Genomic DNA, 20044 nt, shown 5'->3' with positions numbered 1-20044 from the left:
CCTCCGAATAGTCACCATTCTTCTCATGAATATGTGCCATGCTCTGTAACCACGTTTGACGTAATTCTGGTGTACTTGAGTATGATTTAGCCAAACTATATTGAAGGTCGACAAGGACCTCGTGATCGTCTTCATGTTCCTGTCACAAAAAAACAGAAACATACCTTTTGGTTATCATATTTTTTGATGGTAGTAGACATATGGTGCATGGAAAGTGGTTTTAAAAGAAAACAAGAAGCCGATGCCGTTTGAAAAATCACACCTTTGATTGCGACTCACATGAAAAAGAAGGTGTCTCTTCTTCAGTCTGTTTTAATAATCACTCTCAGGAGGTGAGTTAAAAAGTGCACAGCAATAAAAAAACATAACTTAGTGGTAACTGTCACTCATATAAAATTTTACCTTCATTTGAGCAGTTGCTTGTAGAACTGTTTGAACTTTCTTTATTAGATCGCGTACATTACCAGGAAATTCTGTGGTCTATAAAACAAATTCAACAACTTTCTAGCCTTCTCATTCTATATCTTTACTGACTGACAGTTGATGCTTAAGAGAAGCACACCACTTTAACAAGTTGCATTTTGGAGGGAACAGATAAAATCATCTCACTTACTTTCATTCCTTTATCGTCTGCAGTATAGTTTTTTAACATAATCAATGATTGGCTCATTGAGGCACGGTTAATCCCAGAAGCTATTAACTTCGACACTGCTACAATCACCTGGTAAAACGTATCAAAAAATAAATCTCATGCATGCAGATATTCATTAACTATTGTCTCTACCATTTTACCTGGTGATGAACTCTGACACAACCACCTCCGCCGTATTCGAAGTTACTTCTCATAAGAAGATACATAAAACAACACGCCTAAAAGTTTGAATAAAACCACTGCTTGAAATTACGAGCATTTAAGCTAACGAGACTATTATAATGAATCTTAACCTACCTGGGTTCTTATTGATTCAAGTTTAGAACTACATAATCTTAATATCTAAATAGAGTGAGAAAAAACTATCACTGAATATCTGAACACTGTTTTAAAATAATCATAAACTGTCACTTCATACCTCATAACAAAGCACCCCACAAAGGTTTGCACTACCTTTAAACAATGCAGTTGGAAACTAAAGGTAGAAGAATACATTGTATCAACTTCCCATTAAATTTGGACCGGCTTTAAAAATAAAAGAATACATTGTATCAACATTCTACTAAATTCAGACCGGTTTTCGAAAGTAAAAGAATACATTGAATTAAGTCCCAACTAAACTTGGACCGGTTTTCATATGAAATAACACACTAAGCGTTATGACTTCGTAAGTTATTACTGTGAACAATGTATTTGTTATCAACCCATGAAAGAAAGTAAACTGAGACAAAGAAAGTTACCTTGTGTACAAAGCCTCTCAATGAAGCGAAGACGTGGTTCATAGTACACTCTGATTGGCCGATCCGTAAAAACGTCATTAATAAATTGAATATCTAAAAATAAAATATATTTCATATCACGCAGAAGTAAGACTTCATTTCGTCCTGACAAAAATAGTGCAATTTTACTTTTTTCATCAGGATGTTGTCACCGTCGTCTTGTTCTAGATGAAACTGCAAACAGAAAAACAGAAAGTCAAAAAGCAAAGCAAGAGGAGAAAGAAAAAAAAATAATGTAGTAAGCTACCTTAAAGTGAGTGCAGAAGAGTTCCAACATGTCTAGTGATATCACTGCTACCTCGTTAGAGAGATTAGCTTCGAGTAGGGAGCGCTTCTCCAAATCAACACCATTCACGTTTTCACTTTGCATGCTTGCTAAAATACAAATGTTTAAAGAATACCTAAAGTTGTTTAAAAGTTGTACCTAAGGCTACACAATAAAGTTAGCATGACTCACAAGTGCTTAAATTTCTCTTATGTGTCAATACTATTGACAACCGAGGTGACGGCTTTGATAGTGACAAATACTTTGTTTCTAAAAACTGCTTTGTAGACTCTGCAGTGTTTGAGCTAAATAAGATAAAAATTATAAGGGTTATTATGACGAAATTAGATACATGTAGTTATTAAAGATGGAAGAATATGAATTTAAAACATATATATCACAATTCACATAAAAACATTCACCTTCTCTCTTTAGAAGCTTTCATTCCAGTGTACTTAAACATCTTAATGCATTGTCTGTCAAATTGAATCAATGAAATTATTCATAAATTGCATACTTTCAACATCTTAGAATAGTTTCAGGTCTGGAGGCATTTACAAACTCAGCTTAAAGATTCTTATAATTATTGTCCGTCTAGCTATCATGGCATGGCACGTACATGCTCTACTTTTCCCTAATCAACATTAAGACGCCTTAAAGTTCATTCTTAAAAGCCTTTTTTTTTAATTATTTGTCTATCCTCCGTACGTCGCCTTCCAGCCACCATTCAGCATGCACATAATAATTCTCCTTAAGGCGCTTAAAGAAAACGCCACTTACTATAGAGTTTAAATTGCATTTTTTACTTCTTAACTCAGTTCCCAACCTAATTTTGAATCCTGTAACAGTAATTCAAAGAGCTCCATTTCAGTTTTGATGTTAAATTTACAACGCCGTTAGACCTTAACCAACATAGGAATACTTAATTACCATTACTAAAATTCTACATTTGACACTGAAGAGAAAAAATACTTAAGGCAACAACCCTCCCCTCTATATATAATTTTTTTTGTTTTTTTTGTTTGAATTGGTATTGTAAAGGAAAATTTACTTACTCCAGCAAATCAAAAAAGTCAATAACTGACATAAATTTGGCAAATTGTTTCTCATGATGCATATAGTAGATCATTGTAGGATTCGATTGTTGTCTTTTGACAGGTGTTGTCAAAATATCTCTCCACCAATCCACAATAATAACTAACAGAGAAATAAGTGTTTGTAGCTGATCAAAGGAACTTTCATTACAAACCAGCCAATAATAAAGTTTCTCCTAAACAAGTAATATCTTTATAATAATAATATCTTTAATATCTTTATATCACTCACCTGATTTCAAATTCTTTAAAACATACAAGAAAGATAACATGTATTCTCTTGATTCATCTTCATCAAAAGGTAAAATGGGAGGAGTCTTTCCCGACGGATCCAATGACATTAGAGAGCGTGTGTCTACGGATAAACCTCCAGACTGTACAGACGTGCGTTTAGACACAGGAGACATACAATCGTCATTTACTTGACCAATCAGATGCAAAGAAAGGAAGCTATCATCAATTAATGGGCGATCAAGATTTTTGTGAAATCTTAATGAGTGCTCCAGCATCATTGTGAGGAACGGAATATACATAGCTGCTATCCGAGACTGCTTTTCCTAAGATAGCAATAACAGTAGATTAGCCATTAGCGAACATAGTATACATGCAGATATAAAGTAAAATGAAACTACCTCGCCAGTATATCGGTCATCCAGCTCATGCTTTACTAACAAATTCCTGAGCACTTTTATTGCATACTTTCGAATCACTTTTGGTTGATACAATGCTTCAGAAAACTAAAATTTGTAACAATAAAACAGAAGTACTGCATGACACAAGCGTTTAATAAAGAATTAGTGGTCATGAAATCTAAGGTTAATTTGAGAACTAGTGAAACTCACCTCTTTGAGTAGAACTCCAACCATAAAATGTTTTCTGCAAAAAGCATCACTCAATACACTTGCATGAACGTCTCCCTTTATTCTGATATCAATGGGAAGATTTAGCGCTACATAGTGCTCATGCCCGCAAATCCAATGGATAAACTCAAATTTCAATTCAAGCATCTGCAAGAGAAAGGACATCACCATTGTTCATAAATTTTAAAAAATTACTCAGAGAAATGTAATTTGTCAAGAAATGCTCCGCGTTGCTACAACCCTGCCTATGAATTAAAGAATTGTGGAACAACTATACTAAAATTTTTGCCTTAATCTCAAAGAGTCAAATTATGAAGGAACATTTTTGCAAAGAACGTCTTATAAACTTCAACAACATTAAAGTTGTAGAAAAAAGTTGTAAAAATGTGCTTAAATTACAAAAAATGCAAACAAACTTTTTAATTTCTTATGTGGCAACTCCTAGATATTTAAAAAATAAAGTAGAGCTCCACAGACCTGAGTATCAGCTGGCTTATATTGGTCCTTAAGGTAGTTGATAATGCAAAACACATGCCCTCTGTCAATAAGAGCAAAACAATCTTTTACAAAAACAGCAAGGTTTTTATTAGCTTCTTTCGCAATGGTTGGTTTGTCTTTTGCCTTCCTGACTAACTGATAAATGAAAACTTGAAATAGGTTATCCAGACTATCGAGAAACTCCTTTTTGAAACGGTTTCGATGAGTATCTGTTGCCTACAAAATAATTAGGAGATATAAAAGTAATAATTCAACGTATTGATGCCAGTCCACTGTGCCCATGGAAATAGCGTAGTAGTACATATATCAACTAGTTGAACAGCCTGTAAAATAAAACAGCAAACTATTTTGTCAAGATATATCTTGATGACTTTATCGTCCAATTCATTATCAAAAATTGTTTCCAGAAATTTAAATTTATTTATTGTGTAGAGCTCGAAATGTGGATCCAAATAATTGATAGGATCAAGTGTTCTTTGACAAACTGTTAAGGATATATTTAAGTTTAAATAATTTTTGATGACATCATCAACTGGTTTCTTAACAAGTGTCATTTCAGATATCATGTTTAAATAGCCAATTATGTTTTCAGTTGTGTATTCTGTAAGGGAAAAATAACATTCCTGTGGAATTCTTGATGCATTATTTTTAGTCACAGGAAGAATTAGCGTGCTATTATAAGAGACTAGCCTATGAGTTCCACGGAAAAATCCACTTAGGCAGGTAAAAAGTTTGAAAGCTGTTGATTCTGGACTATGTTAGTTGTCCAACTCTCCAGTATTTGACCAATGGTAATCTTAGGTGGCCATTAGTTACCCACACACGAAAAGACATTAATGATCACGTTTTTTGAGAACTAAGTAACTGGGGGGAAAAGCTACGTGCTACGTTTTCTGACAACTAATTAACTAGAGGAAAAAGGTAAATGCTACAAAGACAGATGATCATCTTTAATTTTGTGGCATTCATATAGCCTTGTTATGCAATGATTTTAATTATTTTTTGAACGTGATTCAAACGTTGTCACGCATTCAAACATACTTTGTAGCATGCAAAATCAAATATATCAAAAAAGGTTTGATAATGCATCAAACGTACTTTCCTCAACGTGCACGAAAAACTGTATACGCAAAAATTCACACTGCCAATTTTATGCTACTTTCAAAATGGAAGTGGATCTTACAAAATTCAATAGTTAAATCAGATTTCTAATTATTTTTCCAGTGAAATGTTCGTAGTTCGCATTTTCTGTAAACAACATGTGAACAGAGAGACAGGGTACAAACTCGGCGCCGTGTTATGAAAACATTCGAAAAATAGTTTTAGATTGGTGATCATTGTTGTCGTTACAGTCACTCTCCCCCTTTTCAACATGGTTTGATCTTGCACGCCGCAGGTTCGCATGCGCCAATTTTCTATTGAGACAAGAATTAAATATGGCATGTGTTTTACTAATGGGGACATTTACCAAATTGCGATTCTTTATTCAGAATTTAATTCATACATTTCTATATTTTGAGGTACACGGAAATACAAGGTACACACTCTTGCCTCTAATCTACCTGCAGGGTACATGAAAAGATGTGTACCAAGATCTTAATATTTTAAAGCCCTGGTAGAACAGTGGTTAAAGTTTGATCCAATTAGCAGCTGACTGTGTCGCATGATTTGCCCTGACCTTAACATTTACAAATTTACCTAAAAATCTTTATGGAATTATAAGATCTCCAACTGCAAGTGCTGTGTTACATGTGACTTAAAGGGATCCTTAGTTGGTGTACAAGTTGGACTTACCTGAAAGAATTTCATGAAAAATTCCCAATGACATATCCACTTTTAGTTAAAAGTTTAAGTAACCCTAGATATCGTTTTTTAAATATTTGTTTTCTTGCCACCTTGACAGCTGCTTTGACCATCTTGTTCATTAAAAAGATAGCCAAGATGGCGGTCAAGCGAGAAGAAAAATAAATATTTAAAAAGCTATATCTGGAGTCACATGAAGTTTTAACAACAAGTAAATATATCATTTAGCATTTCTCATGCAAATCTTTCAGGTAAGTCCAACTTGTAAAAGTATCTTGACATCCTTTAATGAATACAAGTATTAAATAATTACCAAATTACCAGAGTATTTTTATCTTTAAAAAGACCACAAGCCATACTTTTTATCATGATGTCAAAGAAAAACCAGGAATGCTGAAAAAATAAATTATATTCATAAATTAAAATCTGCTAGTGGATAGAAAAAATCCTGAAAATATAAAGTTAATACAAATCAAACTTGCATTACTTTTCGAGACTGTAAAAATTTTGTAAACACATACAAATTTGTAAACACATTTAGGGAAGTATTGTACCTGCAGGATGTTTCCAATCATAGAAGGGTCTGCTCCAAGATGTAGGTAAAATATCAAATGCTTTGATAACTCTTCGTGTACTGTCTTATTGTTTATCCCTTCCATTTGAAACGTATACTGCAAAAAAAACAAAAAAAACAGCCAAAGTTATAAAATGTAATTTTGAGTTGAAAGTTAAGTCTCCTCTGTTTAGTCTGGTCAATGGAGGTAAAGAAAGGTTATATGAGGTCGGTGTAAGAAATGCAATGTTGTGCTGTAGTGAAGCATGGGCACTGAATCAAAAAGATCTTGACCGTTTAAAAAGGAATGATATGAGAATGATTAGGTGGATGTGCAACACAAGTTTAACAGACAGAGGCCTCTCAATAAGACCTATGCAATCGCGTTCCTGCACACTGTCACATGGTTAAATTTTTTTATGTACATAAAAAATTGCGTAGATAAAAAAATTGATATGTATATATAAATTTGCTGATATTTCTAATTAATCTATTTTATTATTAAAGTTTTTTCCTGTGTAGCTATTTTATTACATACAAACTTATTCTCAAAACGCAATACGATGTTATCTAGAATGTTTCTTTTTTTATTGACTTTGCACAAAAAAAAAAGATCAGAAAAGTAAAAAAAAAACAAAGCAAAGCAATAGGATCATTTTCATCCTAAGTATTAAAATTTATATTTTTTGATCTTTTATTATTGTATACTTAAGTATTATTCACATAAAAGCAAACAACATTATAATTATCACGGATTCTCTGAAATGGTGATCTACAGAAGATTCTTTTCTAATGTTTATATAATTTTTATTATCCATTAATTAAATGAATTGCAGAATGACGAGGAGGAGTTGCATGTGTCTTATCAATATCTTGTATTTTTAATTTATTTTTGATATTTTCACTGACCACATGTGTGGAGTGAAGATAAAAAAAGAGAATTATCATCTATACATTTAATTTAACGTATTTAAAAATTTTCAGCAGCAATTAATAATCAAATCCTTGGCACTAGTTTATCAAATACATGCCAATAACACTTAAAAATGATATCTGCCATCTTTCTCTATTTTTGATGTACTCAATGTGATTAGGTACTTTTGCTACTTTCGGGGACTTTTGCCACAACTCGGGGACTTTCACCACGTCAAATGCGCCAATATTGTAAATCACAAACCTACGAGGCGGACAGACGAAGTGAAAGTTGCTTTATATTTTTTATCCAAAGGTATAATATATATATATATATATATATCATATTATTGTCCATATTAAATATTGTTTCTTTAAATATTAGTTAATAGATTTTAGCAGGGTTGAAGCCTACTTATAGACTCACCAAGGAATATGGAAGATTAGCTTACAGGCTCTAGCTAGCTAGAAGGGTAGCTGCCTCTAATTAGACTAAACCACCTTGGCCTTTTAATTTTAAATATAGCTATACCTTTTTTGTTTAACAAATTTTATTTTCTGAGGGTATTTATGTATGTAGCTAGCTATGTGCTGCCTATATTGCTACCTTGAATTGTCACTACCATCTCTACCATATAATTAGCCGTATAAGCAGCTAATTTATACAGTACGTACCGTATCATTATCCTGTGTTGGTTAACTATTTTTTACGTGCCAGTTATCAGTTTTTCCTGACTTCGTACCTCCTACTTAAAAGAACTTCCATCATAAAACAATATTACTTAGGAGATTACATATCTATTTGCCTGATTTACATCCAACAGAAAGTCCTAATATTATCAAAGTAATTTTTAGCATCATCACGTTGCCATGAGAAACTTTAATTTGACATTTGTGGTTGGGTCTTTAAGTTTAAGGTTTCTTCCGTGGCAATTTGACTAAAAATCTACAATAAAAATTTAAAGATATTCCATACTTCCTTCTTTTGGTTGCAAATTTTTTTTCTTCTTAATTTTTGTTTGAAGGCCACTTCAGATAGATAGATGTGCATATTTTACATAGTTTAATATATTTTGGCAAGCTGGACAGAGGTAACAGTAATCATGAATGTTTTTGTGTTTTGCACACATTGATGTTTCTGAAATGGTTATGTTGGTTTGAGAAAGGAATTACAAATTTTCAATTTTTGTGGCAACTTGAGTACAGATTCTTTTTCCCTTCTTCAGCTTGATATATTCTTGTGTTAATAGTAAACATAAGTTCAGAATTTAAACTGAGTTTTAATTTTTTTTTTCCTGACATTCTCAGAAAGTTATGTGCTTCTGCTGCTAATATAGTTCTACACTTGAGTCCATAAACAAGCCAGTCACAAGTGATTGTTAAGAAGATGTTGCTAAAATATTTATGTGGTGGAATTGCTCTTATTTTTGTGTTTTATGTTTTTGACAAAAAGCTTTTTTATAAAAGAAAAGTGTTTGACTTTTGCTACTTTGCCAATAGTTTTACTCTATATAGAACATTTGATATCTTTATAGGTTATTTTTTATAAATATGGTTAGGTTTTTTAAAGTAAGCAGAAATCTTAAAAATTAGCCATTCACAAATTTTTTTTATTTTTTGTATCCGGAACTATTTTTACAATAATATTTTTCCACTCATCATACTTTGATTTTCGTTAATACCTAACCAATTAAATTCTTTGTTTTTCATTTGAAAAACCCTGAAGTTATGAAAGTTATGTTAAGAAAAATACTGATTTTGCCTCTCTACTTATCTGCAAAAAGCTTTCCACAGTGTTCCTTCTGCAAAATATCTTTTCAAGAGCACATTGTTTTTTGTTTGAATTTTGACAATAATGTAGCATAGTCCTAATTAGGTTATCAGCATGGCCTAATTAAGATATTGTAGCCTAATTTACATTTCTCATAAGTTAAACTTGAATTATATTTTTTTTTATTACTGTCTAATTATGCTATAGAATTTGTAAAGATGCATTCAACCAGATCCCAGTTGGTATGTAATTAAACACCAAATATTTTTGATGTAATAAGGTGTTTGTAAATTTAAAGTGCTAATGTGTACACTTTAAATGAACCTGAACTATGTCTACAGAGATTTATGTTCTGTATACCCCTAAGTTGTTGAAGTCTTTTTGTTCCATTTCATGATCTTCATTTAAAAAACTATTTCAGCGTAAGAAGAATCAAGAGGAAGCTTTGTCTATTCACAATGTAAATAATGGGTTTTAAAGACCCTTACATTAATGGATTCCCAGAAGATAAAGTTTTCTCATTTATATTTTTGTTTGTGTATTTAACATTTCTATAACACCGACATATGCTTCCAATATGTCCATTAAAGAAATTAAGAGTATGTTGTTGGAGATTAAAAGTGACGTTCTGGATATTTTTACAGGAAAGGTGGGTTTTATGCCTTGTTATAGTTTCTTTTTTCTTGCTATAATTTGCAGTGAAATATTTATGAAATTATATTGTAATTTAGAAGTTTTCTGAAAGACATGAACCTTTCAAAAAGCGTGGAAGGGAAAAAAGTAAGTCAGATAACGTATATCCGATAAAGTAAATGTTATATAAATATTACATGAAGTCTATCTCAATTACTAGGTTCTTTGAATATGTGTGTTGGGTTTTCTGGATTCAGTGATGAGCAATATGAAGTTGTTGCTGCATTTCTCATTAAAATGTTTTGTTTAAAATCATCGATAGTAAGTAATCCTTAAACATTATTGCTTGTTTTGTGTTGAGTTGATGGGTTCACAAATAATAATACCATATTTTCCGGTATATAACCCGCACATCAAATAACCCGCAGCTCAGCTTTTTAAGGGACTTATAAACTAGATGCTATCAGATAGCCCGCACCTTCGTATAACCCGCATAAAATTTCGATCAATGTGTTTTACTAACCCACATAACCCGCATCATGTTAAGAAAAAAATTCAGCGTATTTTTACTTACCCTAATCATTTTATACTCATGTGTGTGGTTTTTTCATGCTGGAGACAAGTGGGGGACGTTTAAACTCGTGAACCCCAAACACGAGAACCAAGTGTCTGAACTAGCGACTCATTTTAACTTTCTTGTCTCCGATTGGCGAAATAATAATGAATTAAAATTAATTTGACAAGTCGATCTTCTGCTAATGCCGGCAGTACCAAATCGAACAATGCTGTTTTCTTTTAATTTGTAAACATTAGTTTCAGCCAATAATAACTCTTCCTGCGATTGAACAAACAAACAAATAAAAAACCATTCTATCAGGTTATAAACCTAAAGTAAAATCTCTGTTTTTATGTATATTTAAGTTTTTTTGGCTTAAAAATAAACAACATAATAATTATCACCGATTGTCTGTAACAGTGATGTACGGAACATTCTTTTCTAATGTTTATAGAATTTTGTTATCTATTTATATCTCAGCAATCACAGTGTGCATGATAAAATGAATGGCGGCAATAAGGAGGAGATAGTTGCGTGTGTCTAATTAATTGTATTTTATATTTATTTTTCATATTTTTAGTGGCCACCTGTTGCTCGAAGGTAGCGAAGATAAAAAAGAAAATTATTATCTGTACTTTAATTTTAACATTTTTCAAAATTTTTAACAGGAATTAATAATTAAGTCCTGGGCAATAGGTTGTGAAATACGTGTCAATTAAACCTAAAAATGATACCTGCTATATTGCTTTATTACCAATAGCAAATCATTTCAATGTGCTCAATGTGATTACAAAGATATAAATATAGAATTACATTCAACTCAAAAGAAAAATGATCTCCAGAATTGTGTTTCAGGGAGAGCTTGTAATATTAACAATGGCAAGCAATAGAAAGTTAAAGAAAGCAATTTCACTGTGTGAAAAAACTTAAATCACGTAGTTGAAGTAAGATTACGTAGATATAGGCTCGCATATGCAGTTATATTAATGTACGCATTTTATCCCGTGGGTACTATTTTCTTCATTGAATGTATAAACTTTAAATTTCACAATAAATGACAGAAAATATAAAACTTATCACATAACCCGCACCACAATATAACCCGCACCAAGGATGGAAGTCGTAAAAATCAACTTATAACCCGCGGGTTATATACCATAAAATACGGTAACCAATGTCATATCTTTTTTTAGTATTTTGATTACGTCATGAAAGTTTTGTATCCTGAAGCCTTGGCATTAATCTTCAGCAAGATTAAAAACCTTACTGTCGAAGAGGTAAAATATTGTCCTTAAATTTATTACAAAAAATCAAGTTTTAAGCTTTAGCACAAAGCTTTTCTAAACGTGTTAAAAAGCTTGCTATACATATTATCCTAAGAAATTGCAAAAAAAATGAATGCAGATTATTGCTATTTAGGCTAATGCCCTGTTGTATGGTGGAGAGACCGAAGAGTTAGGTATTGCAGACGCGGTCGATTAAAATACATCTACCAAAGAAGAACTGGATTATTCTCCACGTGTCAAATTCTCCTGTAGAGGACGGACTTGATGATGATGATTCGTGCACAAACAATGTTGTTGACTCAAGTGCTACCCAGTAAAAAAGACTAGATACTTTTCATACGAATTATACGACAGAGAACAGACCGGATTCTCCGACCAAGAACAGACCGGATGCTCCCCAAAATTTAAATCATTTGCAAGATTCGGATGCAGCAAAGGACAACGAGTTCGATGCTACTTTATTTGCAGGTGACGTTGCTTTTTTTAAATATCGACAAAAATCTACTGTTACTGTTGTTTGCAAGTTTCTTTTTATTTAATTTAGGACCCAAACCTTACAAAAACCTCGTCATTTCGAAGAAAATTGTCCAATCGAAGATTGTGGTCTGCAGCTGAACGACCTACTTTGTCATAAGCGTTTAATCCATCACTAGTCTTCAGAAAAGGCTAGAAATGTTAACGCGTATATGAAAGCAAGAAGACATATAAATGGAGGCAAGCTCCTCCTATTCGCAAAAAGAACGAACTCAGGAGAAAGCAAAGAGAACCAGTGCTGACTAACACATAAAGAGACAGTGTCCAGTGGCTGGTTGCTTTGCTGTTTTGAAACGCCTTGATAAACATTTAGGATTTGTTCACAAAATTAAAGCTGGCACAACCGAATACACAGAATATCTAAATAGTGCCCTCTACTTCAGTTCGCTAAACTCGGAGGCGATTAAAAAAAGACGGTAAGGAAACACAAAGGATCTCCTTCCTGAAAAATACAATGCAAACGATTTAATTCCAGACTTTTGAGTGGACAAAGCGAAGCAGTATACTTACCTCCCGGATTTGATGAAGTGAAGATGGTAAGAGCTCTGATAAAACTGAAAATGCATTGTCAAACGAAAGGTTACTTGAGAAATGCAAAACTTACTTCTTCTGTTGACGGTGGCAAGTTAGACTTAAGAACAGCACAGGGAGCCGTTGCTCTGGAAACTGAAGATTTAACCGATTTGCTCCAGCGTATGAAAATTTGAGACGAGTTTTTGGGAAAATATTGTGTTGCACAAAATTATGCACCGTTGACAGTCAAGAAGTATCTGACATTCCTTATGCAATGCTATGATTTTTTGGTTAATGATGAGATACCTTTAAAGAATTTTTCTGCGGATGATATTTTACGAATGCAGGTAAACGATTCGTTTAAATTACATTGTTAGTGCGAATTAAGAATATAAGACGTATTATAACACATGGCTTGCGTTTTCCTCCCCTTATTCATTGCCTTAAAAGTAGAATGCTAACAATTTGATTTTATTTTATTCGTTTATTGTTATTAAACTAAGTTTTTTGCGCTATGTAGAACTTTTTAGCTTGAACTCCTTAGCGCGATTTCACAGAATCTGTATGTTTGAAAAAATCTTAATTATCGTTTAGAATAGAGTGCTGAAGTGGTCAAAGTCATATAACTGCGCTGTTCGGAAACACGTATCCAACCGGGCCGAAGAAGAACAAGAAGCTCTTGTTACTTCTCAACAAATTTCGATTTTTAAAAGTTCTTCTGTTTCCAGAAATGCAATAAAATTGTTTAGTGTATATTCATCTGATTCACCACCAATTCTTACGTGAACCAACTTTTGTTGTATGCAGGATTATTTAATAACAGAGATCAACTTGCAAAATACACATTCTTCCGGAGTATCATCAAATGTGACCTTGGAAGAATTTAGGGACGCGGTTTTAGAAGACGATATGTACCGAATTAAAATAAAAAAAATGTATGGCCATGCAAAAGTGTATTTAAAGAAACACATTTTTCGATACCTGTCAGTCTTCGTTGAAAACGTGAGAAATCAAATTGTTGCCAACAGCGCGCATATCTTCGTTTCTTTTAATGGTCTGCAGATGGGTTTGGGCTCAATTAGCAAGCAGTTAAACAAAAATTGGAGAAGAGCTGGTGTATATGGAAATTCGGATGCGTCAACCCAAAATGTATCAACTACAATCCTTCGCAAGTCTTCTTCAACTACGGTCCTGGAACATCACCCTGAAGTATCAACGGATGTGGCAGACTTACTGTTACATTCAGAGAATACCCAAAAGAAGTATTATGATGTGAGATGACGAAAGATCAGTAGCGCACAAGGAGCAAAATATGTTGGAAATCTCTTGCGCTTTGGATCAATATAGCCAGGAAAAGAATGCCCACCTTCTGTCGCGCCGGAACGCCCACCTACTGTTGCACCTGAACCACAGTCCAGTAGTGTTCAATATTCCTCAGCAAGTCTAAGACGCAAGTGGAGCTATGCAGAAATACATGAAATGAAACTAATTTTTGTAGACAACATCAGAGAGAAATTGGTAACAATGGATATGATTAGGAGTAAAAGGTTTGCCACTCCGAAAGAGTTACGACATGGTTGGATTAAGACTAAAAAGAAAAGCTTGTAACTAATCTTTTTTGTGTGTCTGTGTAACTAACCTTTTTTATGCTGTTCCTTGATAAAGATATCCTTATTTATCAAAGGTAGTTGTTGTTGACTTCAGCCCTGATTGTTCTTAAAATTTAAATTTTGGCTGGAATTTAATTTATCGGATGCTGAAAAGTCTCAATTTTGGCGGAAATTGTTTTTGTCAAATCTGCTAAGCTTGTGCTTTTAAAATTCTCTGAACGTAATTTTTATGCTTAGATTAAATTTCCTCTACGTCAATGAAATAATAGCGTACTCCTTGAACGGAAAGAGCGATCTTCAAAAATTAATCATAAATAAAGTTTTGGAGAATTCCAGCAATGAGAAATCTATATTAGAAGAAAGTATTGATGAATGTGATATGGAATACATCAACAAAAAGTTTGCCGCAGTTAAAATTGATCAAGCTGTTGAAAAGATAATATATTTTATGCAGAGTGAAATTGAGACGGCCTTGATAATTATGAAATCTAGTGCAAATACAGATAATCATCAATGTGAATGCACATATATGAACGGCAAGCTTTTCTCTATGATGGAAAAGCAAATAGCTCTTTTGGAAGAAGAAACGAGGAGGAAAAAAACATAATTGATGAGTTGTTATTATTATCAAAGTCTACAAAATAATCTACAGAATCAATCATTCGTAACGAGGTAAATTTTCTTTCACAAGACACTGAGAAATTAAATTCCATCAAAAATTTACGCAATTTAACAAATTTTAGATAAAAATATTCCCAACGGTGATATTACAAAAACTACATCAAACATTACCACCGGTATATTTACAGATTTAATGAACACAGAACAGACAACTGATAAATGCGAGAATAGCACTTAACTCTCTGAGTTGAGTGCTATTCAAACAAAACGAACAAACAAAACGAAGAAAAAAGAGTAAGTCATTGGATAATAGAGATTTAAATTCAAATAGCTCATCTAATCAAAGTTTGGAAAAGCATTGTAATGTTGTTGCAGTCTTAGGTGACTCGGTGGTTAAAGACGTTGCGGGATATCATATGTCAACGGAAAATGAATTAGTCGTAGTAAAATCTTTCAGTGGAGCTACGGTGAAGTTTATGCAATATTGTGTAAAGCCAACTTTAGATAGAAGCCTGAGTTGCTAATATTACATTGTGGTACAAATGACTTACAAACATCGCATCCTAATGAACTTGCAAATAACATCAATGAACTTGCAGTTACATGTTTCAAAACGTCACATGTTATTGTCTCTTCAATAGTCCAAAGAGATGATAATCTCAACAATAAATTCAAGTTAGTAAATAAAACTTTAAAACATTTATGTCAACAAAGAAACATCGGATACATTGATAATATGAATAATAATCTGAAAAAACACCTTAATCAGAGAGGGCTGCATCTCAATTTTACTGGTACCTGTTTACTTCAAGAAAACCTTAACTTGTCGTTTAAAAATTAACTATTTTTCTAAGATCTATCATATGGCTGTATCGAAAATACGAACACAGTAAATGATAGTGGAAATACAACTGACAAATTGAAATCTGCTAGAATGAAACATCCGAATAATCCAATTATCTCGTATTTGAATATTAACTCTATTCGCAATAAATGTGGTAACCTCAATACCTTACTCAATGCTTTATCTAATATCCTTACAATTGCAGAAACGAAAATCGATTCATTTTTTCCATCAAGTCAATTTTTATTGGTTGGTTACAAGGCCCCACACAGATTTGATGTCACTGATCGAAGTGATGGACTTTTAACATATGTGAGGGCTGACATTCCGCCTAGATTACTCTGTGGTTATTCTTTCAATTGCGATCTTCAAGTAATACCTCTAGAATTGAATTTAAGAAAGTGTAAATGGCTTCTTATGTCAATATACAGACCTCCTCATCAAGATTTAGTTTATTTTTTTAATAGTTTATCTGATGTTTTTACTCTGCGTCTTATGATAATTTATTAATTATAGGTGATTTTAATTGTATGCCTGAAACCGCAATTTTTGTAGACTTTTTGTAGAATAACGAACTTAGCAATGTCATCCACAAACCAACCTGTTTCAAGTCTTCCTCTGGTACGTGTGTAGACCTCATTTTAACAAACAGGAGGTCTAGTTTGATGTGTAGTGATACTCTTGAAACAGGGTTAAGTGATCATCATATGCTTGTGCATACACTGTTAAGAACGTCTTTTTCCATAAGTAATCTTTTTAGGAATGCCTCCTAAAAAGAATACTTATAAATGCTACAAAAACTAGCGATGTATCATTTCTCTATGACCTTCAAATAGTTTGATATATAATGTTTCCAACTATGGTGATTTTGAACGCACTTTTTCCTTCATCTTAGATAAGCATGCTCCATTAAAGACCAAATTTCTTCATGCAAATAATCGTCCTCATGTTACAAAAAGTTTCAGGAAGGCTATCATGATAAGATCAAAATTAAAAAACATAGCCAATCATACAAAAAATTCTGTAGAGTGGCAAAATTACTGCAACAGAGAAATTTGGTTGTTAAACTTAATCTTTAAGCAATGGCGTCCTATTTCAATCAGGCAGACATTTCAACTGGAAGAGATTTTTGGAAGGCATGCAAGCCTTTTTTCTCAGATAAATCTGCCATTGCTGGAAATAGGCTGCCATTGCTTGAAGATAGTGAAATTGTCAAAGATGAACTGACCATCTCTAATATATTTAATGTATATTTTAACACCATCACTCACACTCTTAACATTCCTTCAGTGCCAAAATCAAAGTCAACAAATAGCAACACCTAAGTTTCTCTTCTCATTCCAGAAGGCATATCCGAGAAAAATGTGCTCTAGGCGCTAATAATTTTGAATTTTCTAAGTTTACTGTAGACGACATGCGCAAAGAGCTAAACTTGAGAGTGATAAGATAGTGAGTGGTCCACTTCCAATTAAAATTTTAAAACTAGCTGTTAATGATTATGTTTATGCGTTAACAAACTGCTTCAACGAGGCATAAAATAATTCCACTTTTTCTGATGAGCTAAAAATGGCTGACATTATTCCAGTCCATAAAAAAAGCTTGTCAATGGAAAAATGCAAATATAGGCCCGTTAGTTTGCTGCTGGCCTTGTCAAAGGTGTTTGAGCGACTAATCGCAAACCAACTTAAAACCTTTATCGAGCCTCGTCTTTCTAAATTCCTCTGCGGATTTAGAAAGGGACACAGTCCTGGACATGCTTTGCTTAATATGTTACGAAGTTGGGAAAGTTGCTTGGATAGCTCTAGTAGGGTTGGTGCTGTTCTTATGGACCTCTGAAAAGCCTTTGATTGTCTTTCTGATGACCTATTGATTGCCAAACTTGAAGCGTATGCTCTAGGCGTGGATAGTGTTAGATTTATCTTTTTCTATTTACAAAATAAGAAACAAAGAGTGAAAACGAGGAGTTTTTTTAAGGATTGGCTTAAAGTTTTTTTAGGAGTTCCTCAAGGTTCTGTACTAGGCCATATTTTGTTTAATATTTTCATCAACGACATATGCTTCTCACTCTTCAATTTGTAATTTTGCAGATGACAACACCCTATATGTTCGTGATATAACTATAGATAATGTAATTAGAAAGCTAAACCTTGATGTTCTTTACATCAAGATTTAGCTTATTATTGAATGGTTTGGTCAGAATGGAATGGTTGCAAATCCTAAAAAATTTCAAATTATCATTACACGACACCGTCAAACTTTTAGGGATTTATTTAGACTCACAGTTATGTTTAACTTACATGTGAAGGAAGTGTGCAAAAAACGAAAGCTTTTGCACGTATACGTAATTTTCTCAATCCGCTGCAAGTCACTCGTTTATTTAACGCATATATTTTGTCACAATTTAACTATTGCCCTCTTGTGTGGATGTTTTGTAATAAAAGGTCTCGTCAACTCCTTACAAGTAAGTACTCACCGTCTGGCTTTATCAGTGAGATACATTGACTTCTCTCTTACAGACTCAGACTATTTGACTCAATTGAATCAGGACTTACTTCACTAAAAAAACCTCTGTTGTTTAGTTATAGAAGTGTACAAAAATTAACACCACAGTGGTCCAGCTTAATGTGGCCTACTTTAGATAGTGTGTCCCATCCTTATGAGCTCAGAAGAGGAGTCAGTGTTAGAGTCCCTAGGACCTGCAACAATTATGGTCTAAATTCTTTTCACGTCAGAGCGGCACAGGCATGGAACCACTTGTCAGTGTCCATAAAAATGTGTCCTCTCTGAATGAGTTTAAAGCATTGTTAGGTAACACAAGCATATATTTTGTCGGTAACGATGTATGTATTTGAAAATAAAAACATTGTATTAGTTTTTACTTTTTTAATAGTTGGTGTAAATTAGTTATTTTACTATACATGTAAAACACATAATAATAATATATTTTAATAAGCGCCCCCTTTTCCTTTATTAATATATTTAAATAATCAACCCTAGGCGCTTTTTAAGAGTGGGCGCTTTATATTGATTGATATTGTTATTCGATACTCGCAAGCTTTTTTTGTGCCCTTTGCAATGAATCATATTCGTGAAAGTGGGACATTCTTAATTGACCACCACATGTTAAAATTATTGGCGCTCACAGTACTCGGCATTTTAATGAAATAATTGGTCAATTTTTGTTTGCAATTTATTTACAGACCCAACATGTCGATGTTTTGTGAATCACGAAGCTAACAAAATATGTTCACAACAGTGTGTATCCTACTAGCATAACGGTATTCAGGTTGGGGTCTGAGTGATTTGGTCAAAGGTTGGGGGGTGGGGGGATGCCCTACCCCTATATTTTCTGATCTACTTACTTATTTTAAAAAACATTTGGCACAAATGTTTACTGACATAAAATAATTAAAATGGCGGAAAAATTTTTAGTTTTGGTCACATGATAAATTGCTGATGTCAGCAAAATTTTAAAAATTGCTGGTTATTAATTTTTTTGAGTATATAATATGCAAATATGCTCTAAAAGATCATATTGCACAATTTTTTTTCTTCTGAGCTTAGAATAATGGGTTTTCCGACTTCTGTTTTAATTACAGGTCTGCTTATTCTTTTATTGAAGCTCTAACGTGACTATATTTATTATTATCATCTTATTATCTTATGTTGACTATGGAAATTTGAAAACAGTTTTTAAATAATACTTAGCACATTTGTGTCTCAATGTTATTTATGCCAACACAAATGGGGTGCCAAACAGATAAAAAGTGATTTACCACAAAATACGGGCGTAAATTACGCCCACATGGCGGAAAATAATATGTGAGGGCGTAATAAAGGCGTAAAAAACCACACAATAAAATATGAATCTAATACGTTAATCACATATCGTAACACGCACTTAATATTCTAAAAAAAATTATGATGTATAATTTTTGCATAAGGGTCCTTAGAAATGTGGGCGCAATTTTAATTTTTTTAAGCTAAATCAACTTCATATAGATAGAAACTCAGCTACTAAAAATTGCAAGTAAAATAAGCCAGGCAAACGAAAGTTACAAGTAAAAAACGGAAGGGTAGGCCATTTTGCCCCTGACCTCCCCCCCCCCCAAACAAGCCTTTTTTCATGCTTTGATGGATTTACTTTTACGAATAGCGTACCAGAAATATGTGGACTCGATAAAACAAACTTTTGACAAACAACTGTCATAATCATCAAACAAGAGGAGCTTTAAAAACAGGTTCGCACTTCCCTTAGTC

General features: G+C 33.1%; 1 protein-coding gene across 3 annotated transcripts in view; it reads right to left on the bottom strand.

The window, feature by feature from the left end:
* LOC130636112 (dedicator of cytokinesis protein 9-like) overlaps positions 1–20044 on the bottom strand; it is a 90553-nt gene that overhangs the window by 38840 nt on the left and 31669 nt on the right. For all 3 annotated transcript variants that reach the window (XM_057445729.1, XM_057445731.1, XM_057445730.1), the window contains 18 exons: positions 6506–6622; positions 6273–6344; positions 4128–4364; positions 3633–3797; positions 3423–3527; positions 3023–3347; positions 2752–2893; positions 2119–2172; positions 1889–2001; positions 1679–1806; positions 1561–1605; positions 1393–1485; positions 1071–1127; positions 950–994; positions 793–870; positions 614–721; positions 403–480; positions 2–139 (listed from right to left, as the gene is read on the bottom strand). In XM_057445729.1, coding sequence (XP_057301712.1) covers positions 2–139; positions 403–480; positions 614–721; positions 793–870; positions 950–994; positions 1071–1127; positions 1393–1485; positions 1561–1605; positions 1679–1806; positions 1889–2001; positions 2119–2172; positions 2752–2893; positions 3023–3347; positions 3423–3527; positions 3633–3797; positions 4128–4364; positions 6273–6344; positions 6506–6622 — 2100 coding nt within the window. The remainder of the gene's footprint in view (position 1; positions 140–402; positions 481–613; positions 722–792; positions 871–949; positions 995–1070; positions 1128–1392; positions 1486–1560; positions 1606–1678; positions 1807–1888; positions 2002–2118; positions 2173–2751; positions 2894–3022; positions 3348–3422; positions 3528–3632; positions 3798–4127; positions 4365–6272; positions 6345–6505; positions 6623–20044) is intronic.

The sequence above is a fragment of the Hydractinia symbiolongicarpus genome, chromosome 3, assembly GCF_029227915.1.
Source record: "Hydractinia symbiolongicarpus strain clone_291-10 chromosome 3, HSymV2.1, whole genome shotgun sequence".
Classification (NCBI taxonomy): Eukaryota; Metazoa; Cnidaria; class Hydrozoa; order Anthoathecata; family Hydractiniidae; genus Hydractinia; species Hydractinia symbiolongicarpus.
The sequence above is the reverse complement of the archived record's forward strand: the minus strand, read 5'-3'. Positions and strand labels throughout refer to the sequence as shown.